Source organism: Danio rerio, chromosome 3 (genome assembly GCF_049306965.1).
Source record: "Danio rerio strain Tuebingen ecotype United States chromosome 3, GRCz12tu, whole genome shotgun sequence".
In the NCBI taxonomy this organism is placed as follows: Eukaryota; Metazoa; Chordata; class Actinopteri; order Cypriniformes; family Danionidae; genus Danio; species Danio rerio.
The window spans coordinates 57,808,617-57,824,558 of NC_133178.1; the positions used below are offsets into that span (position 1 = coordinate 57,808,617).

The 15,942-nt window shown below is 35.1% G+C and overlaps 1 protein-coding gene across 3 annotated transcripts in view; it reads right to left on the reverse strand.

Annotated features, from left to right (window-relative positions):
* The window catches only part of dock6 (dedicator of cytokinesis 6), a 111,853-nt gene that overhangs the window by 42,939 nt on the left and 52,972 nt on the right, over nt 1-15,942 (reverse strand). Inside the window, exons 19-25 of one of the 3 annotated variants that reach the window (XM_068219442.2) lie at nt 15,405-15,491; nt 12,091-12,322; nt 9,496-9,660; nt 9,017-9,189; nt 6,276-6,377; nt 732-818; nt 464-559 (exon numbers count right to left, since the gene is read on the reverse strand). In XM_068219442.2, the coding sequence (XP_068075543.1) occupies nt 464-559; nt 732-818; nt 6,276-6,377; nt 9,017-9,189; nt 9,496-9,660; nt 12,091-12,322; nt 15,405-15,491 (942 nt within the window). The remainder of the gene's footprint in view (nt 1-463; nt 560-731; nt 819-6,275; nt 6,378-9,016; nt 9,190-9,495; nt 9,661-12,090; nt 12,323-15,404; nt 15,492-15,942) is intronic. The other 2 variants (XM_073945072.1, XM_068219443.2) reach the window with 2 other exon arrangements.

The following is a 15,942-nucleotide window of genomic DNA, read 5'->3' on the forward strand; positions in this document are numbered from 1 at the left end:
GGGAAAACTTTTGACTAAAGGCATTATAATTGTTTCAAGTGCTCACAAAACTATTCTCTTTTTTAGTTTTATAATATTCCAATTGAAACACTGGAAGCATACAGATTGTTTTGAGGTTGTTTTTGGTTCCTTTCTGATCGAATCTAAATCATTGCTTTCTATGGCGGATGAGAGCGCTCTCTGATTTTATGCAAAATATCCTAATTTGTGTTCCAAAGACATGAGGGTGAGTAATCGTTGACAGAGATGTATTTTTTATTTTTTATTTTTTTTTTTATGAACCGTCACTTTAAGACAAAAAAAATAAAAAGTAACATTCCAAAGAGGAGAAAAACTGAATTGAAATGATAATGCACAGCTAAATTAACCAATGACACCATTATCTTCTATAGAGCTTCATTTTTTAACGCAAAACTGAATTTGTTTTGTTACAGAATCAAACTAACACTTTCATTGGACTGACCATGAGCTGGAAGAAGAACCAGGCCTGCTGCAGAGACGCCTCCCTTACGGTGCTGGTGCTCACGACCCACTGCAGAGCCAACTCTTCATGAAGCAGCTGAACGCAGATGAACATCATTTCAAAACATGACCATATGCTGAACCAGACACATCCGCACACACACAATTAAGTCAGAACTCTTAATGATACAGTATAAGTGCATGAAAAAGACGGCGTATTGAATGGGTGAGTACATGGATGAATGAATGAACATGAGTTTGTTCTCTACCTTCTTGGCGATCTGCCTGGAGGGAGGACAGAGAAGGGAGGTAGTCTCGATGTAGGCGGACATGCGATTACAGGCTCGCTCACTGGCCTGCAGACCAGTGGGTGAACACAGAAGAATGGTGGTGATGACGACAGTGAAGATGATGATGAAGAATGGAAGATAGGAAGATCAAAGAAAACAAATAGAGGATGAGCCAATGCCTGCTGGATGCATTAAAAAATATCCATTTACAAACTCAAAATAATGAAACTCTACCCAAGTTGTGTCAGATTTAATAAAGAGTCATGTGGTCATCAATGCATAATAACCTTTGACAGGTTAATTAAAGACTTGTGTAACCCTGAAAGGGGTAACTTTGCGGTTAGCTGACTGATAACAATCAGTTGATTGTGTCTGGTTATCTGGTTTATTATAAGAGCTATGCATAAATAAATTGATCCCACGTTATACTAGGTGGCCTTAACTAAAATGTGCTTATAATGAAATTAATAATTTGCTACAATGTACTTATTGTGTTAACAATAAAAATAATGTTTAACATTGTATTTATGATTGAAGTAAGTTCATTGTTTTTAAGTTTTCATGCTTATGTTTAAAGTTTTTTTTTTACTAAAATGGTTATGCTTACTGCTTAGCTATAATATTTTCATGTTTCTTGTAAAACTGTTATATTCCCCCACATATTAAAGCAATTTCATATAAGCAAATAACAATTTATTCAAGTTAAATAGATTGTTAAAGTACAGAATGAAACAACTTATTCAACAAACTATGTGCATGTACAAACAAGTACTCTTTTAACAAGTAGCTAATGATGAAAATAATTATTTCTTAAAAACAAAAATGAGTTAAAAAGAATCAATCTGCAGAGGATCATCTGCATTTTATCGCACACAAACAGTTTAAGACAAAATTATTAGCTCCATTATTAAAGCTCCTGTTAAATTTGAATTTCTTTTCAAATATCACTTTTTAAATATCACAAGTAATGTTTGACAGATCAAGAAAATTTCCACAGCATTTCCTATAATATTTTTCTTCTGTAGAAAATCTTATTTCTTTCAGTTTGGCTTATTCCTTTCAGTTTTGTTTGGCAGGCTGACTTTTTTTAGTGTTGGTTGGCTTCTATTATTGTTGGTTGCTATTTTTTTAGTGTTGGTTGGTTGGCTTATTTCGCTTAGTGTTGATTAATTGGCTTATTTCTTTTAGTGTTGGTTGGTTGGCTGAATTATTTCTTTTAGTGTTGGTTGGCAAGTTTATTTATTATAGTGTTGATTGGTTGGCAGGTTTATTTCTTTTAGTGCTGGTTGGTTGGCTGACTTATATATTTAGTGTCGGTTTGTTGGCTTCTTTTATTTTTTGTTTGGTTGGTTTATTTCTTTCAATGTTGGTTGGTTGGCTGGCTTATTTCTTTTAGTTTTGGTTGTTTGGCTGGCTTATTTCTTTTAGTTTTGGTTGTTTGGCTGGCTTATTTCTTTTACTGTTGTTTCGTTAACTGACATTTCTTTTAGTGTTGGTTGGTTGAATGGTTGGTTTATTTCTTTCAGTGTTGGTTGTTTGGTTTATTTCTGTTAGGCTTATTTTCATTTAGTGTTTGTTAGCTGGCTGACTTATTTCTTTAAGTGTTGGTTGGTTGGTTTTTTTATTTCAGTGTTCGTTGTTTGGCTTATTTCTTTTAGTGTTGTTTGGTTGGCTGACTTATTTCATTTAGTGTTGGTTAGTTGGTTGGCTGGCTTATTTCTTTCAGCATTGGTTGGTTGGCTGGCTTATTTCTTTCAGCATTGGTTGGTTGGCTGGCTTATTTCTTTTAGTGTTGGTTGGTTGGTTGGCTGGCTTATTTCTTTTAGTGTTGGTTGGTTGGCTGGCTTATTTCTTTTAGTGTTAATTGGTTGGTTGGCTGGCTTATTTCTTTCAGCATTGGTTGGTTGGCTGGCTTATTTCTTTTAGTGTTAATTGGTTGGTTGGCTGGCTTATTTCTTTCAGCATTGGTTGGTTGGCTGGCTTATTTCTTTCAGCACTGGTTGGTTGGCTGGCTTATTTCTTTTAGTGCTGGTTGGTTGGTTGGCTGGCTTATTTCTTTCAGCATTGGTTGGTTGGCTGGCTTATTTCTTTCAGCACTGGTTGGTTGGCTGGCTTATTTCTTTTAGTGTTGGTTGGTTGGTTGGTTGGTTGGTTGGTTGGCTGGCTTATTTCTTTTAGTGTTGGTTGGTTGGTTGGTTGGCTGGCTGGCTTATTTCTTTCAGCACTGGTTGGTTGGCTGGCTTATTTCTTTCAGCACTGGTTGGTTGGCTGGCTTATTTCTTTTAGTGTTGGGTGGTTGGTTGGTTGGCTGGCTTATTTCTTTCAGCATTGGTTGGTTGGCTGGCTTATTTCTTTCAGCACTGGTTGGTTGGCTGGCTTATTTCTTTTAGTGTTGGTTGGTTGGTTGGCTGGCTTATTTCTTTCAGCATTGGTTGGTTGGCTGGCTTATTTCTTTCAGCACTGGTTGGTTGGCTGGCTTATTTCTTTTAGTGTTGGTTGGTTGGTTGGCTGGCTTATTTCTTTTAGTGTTAATTGGTTGGTTGGCTGGCTTATTTCTTTCAGCATTGGTTGGTTGGCTGGCTTATTTCTTTTAGTGTTGGTTGGTTGGTTGGTTGGTTGGCTGGCTTATTTCTTTCAGCACTGGTTGGTTGGCTGGCTTATTTCTTTTAGTGTTGGTTGGTTGGTTGGGTGGCTAGCCTTTTTCTTTCAGCATTGGTCGGTTGGTTGTATTATTTCTTTTAGTGTTGGTAAATTGGCTGGCTTATATTTAATGTCGTTTGGTTGGCTGTATTAATTATTTCAGTGTTGGTTGGTTGGTTAGTCAGTTGGATGGATGGATGGATGGATGGATGGATGTAAAAACTGTTAAGGTCTATTTTATTACCCCCCTTAAGATATTATTTTGCTTGATTGGCTACAGAAGAAACCACTGCAGTTCTATGACTTGCCTAATTACACTAACTACTTATGCCCTTTAATGGCAATTTAAGCTGAATACTATTATTTAAAGTTATGAAGTACCTAGCAAAATATTATGAACGGTAATCACAGCAAAGAAAAAAAGAAATTGGTTGGTTGATATTATTTATTAAAACTATTTTGTTTAAAAAATGTGTTGAAACATTTCACAGAAGAGCTAATCATTTTGTCTACAACTTTACGTAACATTTACTATATATTTCTATTGCATGAGGCAGTATGTAATGTAGTTTGTATTGTTTGTAGATAGACCTCTAGCAAAGTTTGTCCTGACTGACAGGCAGAAGGAATACAGCAGACAAAGGAGAGAGAGATGAGCTGATGATGAGAAGAGGCAAGACTACACAACCTCTTACACACAAAACAGAGACAAATAGACAGAAGCCAAGCTGGCAAAAGTATACTGAGGATGATTACTGAAGTGATGATATGGTGCAAGACTTGTTAGCATTAAGAGTAAGAGAAATTCTAATTAAGATGTTGAGACGGTAACAGGTAATGTTAGGGTTAAATGTTTTGTACAGTATGTAATGTTAGAGTTTAATGTTAAGACAGTAACAAGAATAAAACTAGCCTTGATATGAATTTACTTTATGCTCAAAATTAAAATATTGCATAAAACATTTGCGGCTAAAACACTGATTCTATCTCATGCTCAAGAGAATAAAAATCGTTACTTCTTCGGAAACTAAAGTAAAAATAGGAATATTTAAAATAATTTCTACTAAAACTGGGAAACTCCACTTTGAACCCTATTAAATAAGTTTTACCTCAGATGACACAGCGCAACAAACTCTGTCATGTCATCCTGCATTTGGAGGTAGTGTTTATTGTTGTAGCAGTAGGAGGAGGCAGTTTAGGAGGTCACTATACAAAATATATAATAATATCTAAATCCAGAATTGAACCAAAATTGCTTAGGGGATATTGATTTGTCATTGCTCTTCACATAAGGGACTTAAAATAAACAAAAACGTCTTGACTATTGACTTTCATACACTCAGAAAAAAAGGTACACAGTGGTACAAATAATGCTCCTTAAAAGTTGTACCTTATATAGTACAGAAAAAATCTCTTATGATACTCCTATGGTACAAATTAAAATGAAGATACACAATTGTTCTCATATAAAAGGTACATATGTGTCAGACATTTCCTTCTTTTTTACAATATCTATGAAAATAAATATTAATGGAAAGGCAAAGTGATTTTATGAATAATTTCTATATTAAAACATGAATTATCATTTAAATGCATATAGTTTAAAGAAACTTAAAAACATGAATTATTAAGTTCTATAATACAAAAAACTGTAAAACTAAACATTTAAGGCAGTTTTAATAAACATTGGTAAGCATTTTCTGATAAATATCTGCACCTTTTGGTATTTGCTTTCCACTAGGCAGTGCACATGAGCTGACAAAATTCCTGCACAAGTGTTCATGCAGACATTTTAGTATCGTAAAACTGATCAAACATTGTACATATCTCCTTACAATAATTTTGTATAATTCTATTAGTGTTTTTAAATTAAGTTAATTTAATTAACTTTAAAGTGATTACAAAGGTATTGCGTGAAAATTGAAAACAAATATATATTTTATATTGTACATGGGAGAATGTGTTTCTGTAAATAAAAAGTGCTGTGAAATATTTAGCAAAAATCATTTGATTTATGTTAATGTATTTTTTATTCATTATTGTAAATGGAAAAGGTGCGTTTACACAAAAAGAAACATTATTTAAAAAAAATTGTTTAAAAATGCATTTGATTTTTTATATTTACTGACAATAAATTGACACATTTTGGAAATAGCAAAATGCCTTTAAATAGTTCTTGAAGGAACACAGTTACACCTGTTAAGGTACAAAGTGTCTTGTCACTATAGCGGTACCTTAATTTATCACATTTGTACCTTTGAGAAAGGCGCAATATTTTATCTGCAGGTTTTAAAAACATTTTGGTTTCCCATGGTACAAATCATGTCCTTAAAGTTACAAATTAGTTTCTTTGTCTTAAGGTACAATACTGTTCCATAAAAATGAACTGCCCCAGTCACAAGGGTTTGTACCTACTTTTGTACAACATTGTACCATTTTTTCTGAGATTGTAGCAGAAAAACCAAATACTATGGAAGTCAATGGTACAGGTACAACATTTCTTAATATATCTTGTGTGTGTTCAACAGAAAAAGAGACTCATAAATGTTCAGAAAAAGTAAAGGGTTAGGGTATAGGACAGAGTAAATGATAGCATAAAGTAAATGACGACAGATTTTATTTTGTGAGGTATTCCTTTAAATGTATGAAAGTAATCATAAAAAAATGTTAGGGTTTAGGTTTTGACAGTATCAGGTTTTGACAGGTTGTATATTTTTAGAGAATAAATAGTATTAATAAGAACATCAAATAAAAACACGCATCAAATAAAAGAGATTGTAATGAATGATGTTATGCTGAAGGGGTGATGCAGGATGGTACACAGTAGGGTGTATGGTTTGAGGCAGTAGAGCGGGACATTAGGTTATAGGGATTGATCGGCACCTGCTTGAGCTCACAGCTCGAGTTGGGGTTCCGGCGGAGCACGGCCCTCGAGCCCCCTGGAGCGTAAGCAGAGTTTACCCAGGAATGAGAGCGGTCTATTCCCTGCTCATCCATCGACGACACAAAACAAACAGCACAGGGCAACACGGGGGAGGGCACAACAGCCACACACAGGCGTCGCAGGGAGGAGACAAAGCGCAGGAACAAGAATTAATTGAGAAGAGGGTGGGAAGAAGCGGGAAGCCAGGAAAGAGGCTGTACCACAGTAAAAACAAAGTACAGACATAAGCAGAGTGATCAACAGCTGGTGCAGGAAACACCGCACAGGCTTACCCATCACTCCAACAAACAACATCAAAAGCAGAACTGCAGCTTACTATTTAATCAGTTCATCCAGTTACTTCCTAAATCAAGTCAAAAAGGAATTTTTCAGCATTTAATAACACTTTGGCTTAAAGGTCATGTAAAATAAAAATAAAAATGTTTAGATGCAAGTTTCAGTCGGTTAGTTTTAAGGATTTAAGCTAGTGCACTCCAAAACATTATGTTTAGAAAATATCAAACTAATACAAACATCTAAAGCTTCTAGTTTGTCACGTCCAACTAAATCGGTCAATGATTTTTCACATCACCTCATACTTCATACTTTTCTCATTAAATGTTGACCAATCAAATGCTCTATAGTATCTGACATGCCCCTCAACCTTCAAGATGCTTCTCATTCTCATTTAATGTGCTTGATCTCAACTATGCTTACTGGCAGAGCTGTGATAAAACCAAACTATTGGCTGTTTTAAAGGGGGAGGAGCTACTTTTTGTCCCACCCTTTTTTCATTGTTTTGCTGAGATTATGCAAACATAAAAAAATAAAAAAAATGCACATTTCAAAGCATTTCATGGGACCTTTAAATACCAAACCTCACTATTAACTAGTGGCTTATTACCTAACACTGATATATTGGGTGTTTACTTGTACTTATCAAGAACAAATACTGCATGATTTTATTCTACATCCCTAATTTTACCCAAAACCTAAACCCAATTACTACCTATTAATAGACAGTGAATTAGGAGCTTACTTTGGCAAAAAGTTAGTTAACAACTTATTAATAATGAGAGTTGTATCCTAAAGGGGACCTATTATGAATCTTTTTGCAAGATGCAAAAAAAAATTATGAAAATTGAGTATGTATGAGAAGTTTCAGCTCAAAATACCTAATACCAAATAATCTATTGTTTCTGTTTTAGTGACTGTCACTTTAAATTCAAACGAGATTGTGCTCTTTTCATAAGAGGACAGTGCTACAAACACCTATGCATCAGCATAATGGCAGATTTAAAACAGGACTAACGATATCTCTAAAAAAAACTGAAAATGTAAAAAGAAGTGTTGATCATGGTGTGAAAACACTAATGGTGGATGACTGTTTCTCACTAAAGGCTGTCTATGCTAGTGAGGGAGAAACTGTCATTAATGGGCAGGAATTTCCCCCTCTGAAGACACGTACAAAGGAAGAATGTCTAAGTGTTTCAGCAAACTGTTTTTATAAAGCGAGATTAAACAAAATCAGAATTGATTGATTTTTACAATAAGTAGCTGGCTATATTCACACACTGTTGCCACACAACTGTGTTTTAACCCCTTAAAAAAGTGATTTTTGCATAATAGATCCCCTTGAAAAGAAATTGCTAACAATTACACATACACTTATATACTTACTATATGTTTATGATCTTATTTTGCACTTTTCAGTGCATTTTCTCTTTAAGGCATAACTGACAAAGCAAATGTTGTTAATTAACACACACTCGGGTAATCCACCATGTAGCTGCCTGTTATCTTTGGTGTAATATTACAGAAGATTTTTAGCTGAAACCATGGTCTTTGGCAATTCATAAAATGTAAGTCAATGCCCACCGACAATATGAGATGAGCCATTTATATTATTTGCCTAATTATGTAAATGAACTGATGAATACAATATTTGAACCAGAAACAAGTTGTTTGAAAAGACAAGACTAAATAAAAGAATCAGACTATAGAAATAGATGTAATTTCATTGTAACTAACAGTAATTTTTTTTAACAGATTGATCATTTCACCTTATGAGACCTCAATTTGTCATCAGAAGCCATGTGCTATAGTTTTGTTTAGCTTGTAGAAGATTTTTGACCCCAAAATTGACAGTTGCAGCTGACTTACATTTTGTGAATCACTAGAGACAGCAGTTTCAACAAAAATTTGTTCTTAATTTTATGAATTTGAGTAAATTAACAGGAAGTTTTACAATTTTGAAAAGTCTGAAACTACGCTACATAAAACATAACTGCACTAAACAAAACCATTATTCATATACTGAAAAAAATGCTAATTCATGGTCTTTCCAGAAGGTGGCGACTATACTACAGCAGGAATAACAGTGTTGCCTTGGTTAATGCTGTAAAAAAAGCAGTGAAGTCAAATCTGGAAGGATTTAACTGATTTCATACAGTTAACAGCACAGCATCCCAATACTCGCAAATAAATTTAGCTTACAACTATACATTGTATAATCAAAATTTATACAAAATGTTATACTTTGTAATATAACATTTAAACTTTTTACATACTTTTCAAGGGTATTACGTTTATCTAAATTGATTTTACAACATTTAATACTTTTTAACTTTTTAAGACAAGCTGTTTTATCTGCTGTAACTTAAACAACAAATAAGAAGGTAGAGGAGCAGCCCTTGCTCACCTTGCTGCCGATGATCCTCTGCACCTCCTCATCAGGAGTGGCGGGGGTAGAGGCCAGGTCAGGGTTAGAGTTACTAATGCTCTTAGAGCGGGACAGCAGCAGGGCACTGGGTCTTGATGTGGCCCTAGAAAGCGTGGCATAGTGGATGGGCAGATCATATGCTGCAGCTCCCACTGAAGGAGGAAGAGGGACGTAATCAGTGTATAAAATTAAACAATCATCCAGCTACTAGGGTTAAATGTTCCAATTACTCATAACATAAATAATAAACCACAAAGAAATGAATCAGTGGGGTGTTTTGACAACAATTCAATATTTCTAAGGCACAACTTCAAGATATTGAACAAAATCCCCCAAATTAAGCATTGTTGTTGTCATCGTATTTTCAAAACCCAGAACATTTTAGTTCCTACCAAGAAACAAGTTTTGCATAATGTATCTCAGCTTTCTGTGTATTTAAGGTTGTGTTTCTAGCTCACCTGCAGGGGGAGACACAGGCTCTGTTGTGGGCAGATGGAAGCAGTAGTGGATGTAGGAGGACAGCAGATTGTTGCGGCCGTGATGGTCCTGGTTTCCTTCCAAATTCTTATGGATCTGGTTTACCAACAGGGCCATGGCTTCAAACGCAGCACGGCCGAGATTTACTGCATTCCAAGGAAGGAGGGGAAATTAATTAAACAAAGAAACACTGAAACAATGCGTGTGTAAAAAGAAAAATGTACTTATTTGTAACCTTAAAGTATTAATAATAACCCCAATAAAATATAATACTTTAAGGCTGTGGTTCTCAAACTGTGGTACATGTACCACTAGTGGTACGCGGGCTTCCTTTTAGTGGTACGCAGAGGAATGCAATATGCCATATGTACATGCGACATACATTTCAGAATTTATCAAAATTTGTTCATATATTAATATGATGACATATAGCCAATATTTATGAGGTCCATAAAGCATTTCCGTTTTGATGAATAGAATACTATAGGTAAACACTTTACATTTAGGTACAGCATTTTTTTTTTTTTACTTTTTAGGAACAGTAGCCTACCATTTTTAATGAACTTATAAAAGCAAATTTTAATTTAAACATTAACGTTTGATTTTGTTTGTTTGTCTTTTTACATATAAGCACAGTACAGTGTTCAAACTATTTATAATGTTTAAAGTGGCTGACAATAGTATATATTCTTAATAATAGTAGTTAATCTGCCACGTTTTTAAACTGTGCAGAGCTGTTGCTGCTTTACTGGCCCTGCTACGCTACGTATTTCAATACTGGTCATTATGGTGGTACTTGGAGAGATAATTTTTCTGAGGTGGTACTTGATAAAAAAAAGTTTGAGAACCACTGCGTTAGGGTGGTTCTTTATTTATGAGATTAATATCCAACATGTCTTCTATTTATAATTACACTTTTCTTAGTTCACTGGTATGAAAGCATTTCATCATAACTCAGGTAAAAAAAAAAAAAATTATCAAGATTATGTGTGACATACATAGGCAGTGTTTACTGTAGCAATGCACACAAACAGAAACAGCATGCTAATATTTTAAAACACCTGATGTAACAATGAAAATTGGTGTCTATGAACACACACTTTTTAACAGTCGTGTGCATCACATCACCTTTGCACATGAGTGACAATCCTCTCATTTGGTATTCACCAGCTTCTTTTGCTTGCGTGAACACAATTAGTTTTGTCATCATGCTGCTTCTTGATTCTAAGATCACATTTACATGCATATTGGGTAATCCTTATTGTCGAAGCCTGCTTTTGATTAAACTACAAATAAAAAAATCTTTTTAAACCAGACAAAGTGGCTAGTGGAGTGTCTGTCAATCTCGCCACAGCAGGACTTTACCCACATTTGCCGGGTGTTAATGTCAGGCCCAGATTAGTGTTGGGCGATATACGAAATTTTCAGATCGCCATTTCGCCCCCCCCTGTGAGATCGCTAATACACGAAACTATAGCATAGGGACCTTGTTATATATAAAAATAATAATAAATTAAAAAAAAAAAATGAATATAATATACATGGATGAAAGCAAATGAAATTATATTTATCTACGCACGGAAGAAACAAGGATGCATTAAGGTCCTTTCAGACGGGAGGCAGATGGAAGACTCGCGCCCGCACGTGACAGTTTCTATGCAGAGAAGTTTTCTATCTTATTGTTCAGTTGAACCCGGCGCAGCTTCAATCACAAAAGTAATCATCCATAGTGTCACATTTGTATTTGCTAAGATCTAACAAAATGTTGCGCTTAAAAATAGTGTTTTTTTCTGTTCCGCCAATGAAAATATTTACAAACAGAACATTTGTGCATCTCAGTGCAACACCTCTATGAATTAATCCGTTTTGGAATGAATTACGTGTTTGATTCCATGATTAATAAATAAAAAGATGTTTAAGTTGATGTGTGATGTAGCTGTGTGAACATAAACAACATCTCTGAATGTAAGATGCTAATAGTTCAATGGCTAATAGCCCAACTCTGTTGGCTTTTACAGAGTTAGCTTAGCAACAAGTTTTGGAGACTACAAAAAAAATACATCTGGGTTAATGATGTGATAAACCCTTCAGGTAATGAACATATACACAACGCAGTGGAGGAGTGTGGCCAGATGCGCTGTAATGTTATAGTTGAGATGCTTCCTAGTGACATGGAGCCGATCAGCGAATCACAGCACAGTATGTTAGTTGACTAATCAGAGCCTCTTGAGAGCGGGTTTTTGGATGAACTAGGAAATATGACAGTCACTTTCATGTTAGCTAAGTAGCTGTATACAAATTAAGTACGATGTATGGAAAAATCACATTTTTTTAATTTTACAAGTGAAGCATAAGCACACATTGCTTTGCATTTTATAAACACAACCAAGCCTCAAAAATACACTCTGGACCACCCTTTTTAATGAATCAGCCTTTTTAAATGAATTTGCCAAGGTTACAACTTAAAAATTAAAAGTAAAATTAGTTTTTTTTTTGGTTATTATCACACTTTTTCTTAAGATTTTTTTTTTTAAACAAGATTTCTGTGAATGTGTCCCAGCTCCAGTCTCACTTACCGATCTGTCCTGCTATGACAGGTGGGTGTACGATCAGTAATATGAGTTTGCTCATCAGCTGATGCAAAAAGCGAACACAGGTGTCCAGCAGCGCCCCCTTCAGAGCCGCCATGCTGGCCTTCAGCTCCGCCTCCACGTTGGACTCTGTGATGATCACGTCCTTCAGACGAAAGGGGAAAGAGTACTCTTCCAGAACATATACCAGCGTGAAGAACTTGTCCAGGTGCGGATCCTACACACATCAGGCGAAAAAAAAAGAGCATACATGTAAAGTCAATTTTCACAGGTTCCTATTATCCATTTATTTTCTTTTCGGCTTAGTCCCTTTATTAATCTGGAGTCGCCACAGCGGAATGAACCACCAACTTATCCAGCATACGTTTTACGCAGCGCATGCCCCTCCAGCTGCAACCCAAAAGCTCCCGAAAGCGCCCGAAAGCTCCGCCCCTTCTGCTATGTGAGCAAAATTGCGGTCGTTGAGTGTGTGAAGTGTCCATCATAACACACATCATTTTAGCAGCTGAATGAGTGCATTATCCGGGTAATTAAAGTGCACTTAATATTTTTAGAGTTTACAGTGTGAATGCACTACTTACACTATTTATACTACAAAATGGCGTAGAATAGTGCATAAGTATGCGATTTGGGATGCAGCTTTAGTATACCTAGAAAGAGCTTGATTAGCTGATTCAGGTGTGTTTAATTGGGGGTTAGAACTAAAATATGCAGGACACCAGCCCTGCAGAAATAAGTTTGGGCACCCCTTGTATGCAAAAACTGAAAGGAAATAAAATAAAATAAAATAAATAAATAAATAAAAATCTGGGACAAAACTGAAACCAACAACATTGTATAATTTTTCAATATTTAATTAAATTATATAAAATCTAAGACTTTTTACAATTTACTTAAGTTAGATTAAATAGAGAAAGAAACACTAGCTAATAAAATAACCCAAATTTTATCGACAGGCCACGCAGTGGCACAGTAGGTAGTGCTGTCGCCTCACAGCAAGAAGGTCTCTGGTTCTAGCCTCGTCTCAGTTGGCGTTTCTGTGTGGAGTTTGCATGTTCTCTCTGCATTCGCGTGGGTTTCCTCCGGGTGCTCCGGTTTCCCCCGCAGTCCAAAGACATGCAGTACAGGTGAATTAGGTAGTTTAAATTTTCCGTAATGTACGAGTGTGAATGAGAGTGTATGAATGTTTCCCAGAGATGGGTTGTGGCTGGAAGGGCATCCGCTGCGTAAAAAAAGGCTGGATAAGTTGGCAGTTCATTCCGCTGTGGCAACCCCGGATTAATAAAGGGACTAAGCCGACAAGAAAATGAATGAATTAATGAATGTTATTGACAGTGAAAGACTGAACATGTGTCCTTTTACCAGTGTTCCCATGACAGCACAGCAGCATTTTTGCAAGCAGCAGGAAAAAGTATAATAAACAGACATGTTCTTCGTGTTATTTGAGTAGAATTTGCTTTTCTGGTGAGCAGTTCACGCATAGATACATGAATGTGTATGTGAGCGGAATATAGACAAAGGGGAATATTGAAAATCATAAAAGCTAGTAGGCATGGGACGATAACCACTTTCAAGGTATACCGGGGTTTGAAATTTTCTGCTATACAGTTCCTATGGTATGTGTAAAAATAATTTTTTTTTTTTTTTTTTTTTTTTTAGTTTTTAGGACAACAGTATCTCCAACAAAAAAGATATACAAAGATGCCATTTTAAATTGTAAAGAAATCTGTGTTTTAGAAACCAATGAAGATAGCAGAAGTCAATGATTTATTTAAATTATTTAGCCTGACATGTTTACTGCTTCAAAATATTTTAAATGTTTCTCAAAATAAAATATATTGTGTTCAAAGAGGGAAAAAGTTTTTGTATTATACCCAGACATATAAAAAGAATATATTTTAGAGCACTAATCACAATACCAGCAAACCGTGATATTTGTTATCCAAGGTAATCATACCATCAGAATCTCAAACTGGCCCATGTCTACAAGCTAGTCAGTGGCTTGTTACACTGCTGTTGCGCTTTGGTGACTACGGCTGAAGGAACAGTGAAACTAGCACTGGTGGACGGTGAGCCACAGCATTAATAGGTAGTTACAAACTTTGACAAAGTTAATCAGAATAAGACAAAAATATTTAATAATACTCCAATCTATAGACTGGTCAAGAAATCTTAACTCAGGTTTTATGGCAGCAAAAACAAGTAGACTTTTTTTTTTTTTTTTGAGATATCTTGTTTTATATTGTGTTGTGAAGAAAAAAATGCAAAAATAAATAAAAAAATAAAAATAAAAACATCATTTATAAAAATGACTAAAACTGGAAACTCTAGTAGTTTTTAGAAATCATAAGTTTATTTTGAGTATTGAAGATTTCAGTTGCAAAAATTTTAAAACATAAGATTTTTAAGAGATGGTGGCAATTTCCACAATCAATAGATTAAGTACTACTGTATATTTCTACTCATTGTCTGCATTAAATGGTTATTACAGCGATAAAAGAGATTATCTTCAAGACAGGACAGACATCTTAAAATCAAAGAGAAAGACAAGTTACATTTTTATGAATACCTCCTCGGGTATACTAGAGGTGAATAAGGTGGCAGAGAAGCTGACGTAAACCTGCTCAGAGAAAAGCTGTTGTTATCAGTCATTGTTTACTTCACTAAATCAGTTTTTATGGTGAAGGGATTGATCCAATAGGCCTATTGATGGAAGGTGCTCCCTTGTAAAAGTGTTTTGTAGTATTTTCAAAATACAAAAAAAAAACTGTACTTTATTTGTGGCTGTTATATTTTGTAGTTTATTTTAATACACTTAAAACTGAGGTATTTGGTATTTTTTTAAACTACATTTCAATGTACTTTTGCCCAACCCTGGTTATATGTATAAGCTAGAAGCATTAATTGATAGGCTAATCTATTTCAGAAAATCATGCAATTTAATGCTGTACATAATGGACATGTCACGACATAGCAACACTATACAGTAATTCCTTAGAGCTTAGTAGCGGAGACTTTTTAATAATTTTATGGTGTGACCAATTCATTTTTCACCACAGACATGCAGTATGTTTTGTGTGTACGACACATCAAAAGACCTCAAACCTCAAAAGAAAAAAAAAACACTTGTACGTTAATAATGTTCCCGCTTAACCAACAGTCAAGCTGTGTAGATTTAACGTATTAACAACAACTGATTATTTAATATTTAATTAACTTTTGGCATCCCTACAGCACAGTATGCACAAAAATGTCAGCAATTACTTTTTTTTTGTAGTAAATGTCAAAAAAGTCATTACCTGTGTGTGAACAGATGAGGCTGCCTTCACCTCAACATTAAAGACCCCTTTATGATTGTCCACCCATTTCATCCCTGGTAGCTGGACCTGAAACACACACACAAACACAGGCCTAAAAACAAATTCACATTCCTCCTCAGATATTAAAGCCAAACAGATGTTGCAACTCACTAAATAATTACCTGTTAAAGCATAGTTTGTATTGACTTAATTTTTTTTAGGATTTGTTAAAACATGATATTTTGGGATTAAAATCTGGGTTCGCTTTCCTGATAAATCAAAGTGGCTAAGCATTTTAATGTGCCTTTGGGCATTTCCGAGTTCAATACCAGAGTGAATCTACAAATTCTACTATGACTTAAAATGGCTGATACATATTATTAATTACATAAAGTGCCACTTGCCTAGTGGGCTTAACTTAACAGCTAAAGGCAGGCATTTTTCATAAATATTAATTAAGACATGTGACGGCACAGAGGAGATGTCAAAGGGAGTTCTAACTTGAAATATCACATTACTTGCATGCTATTTTATGTTG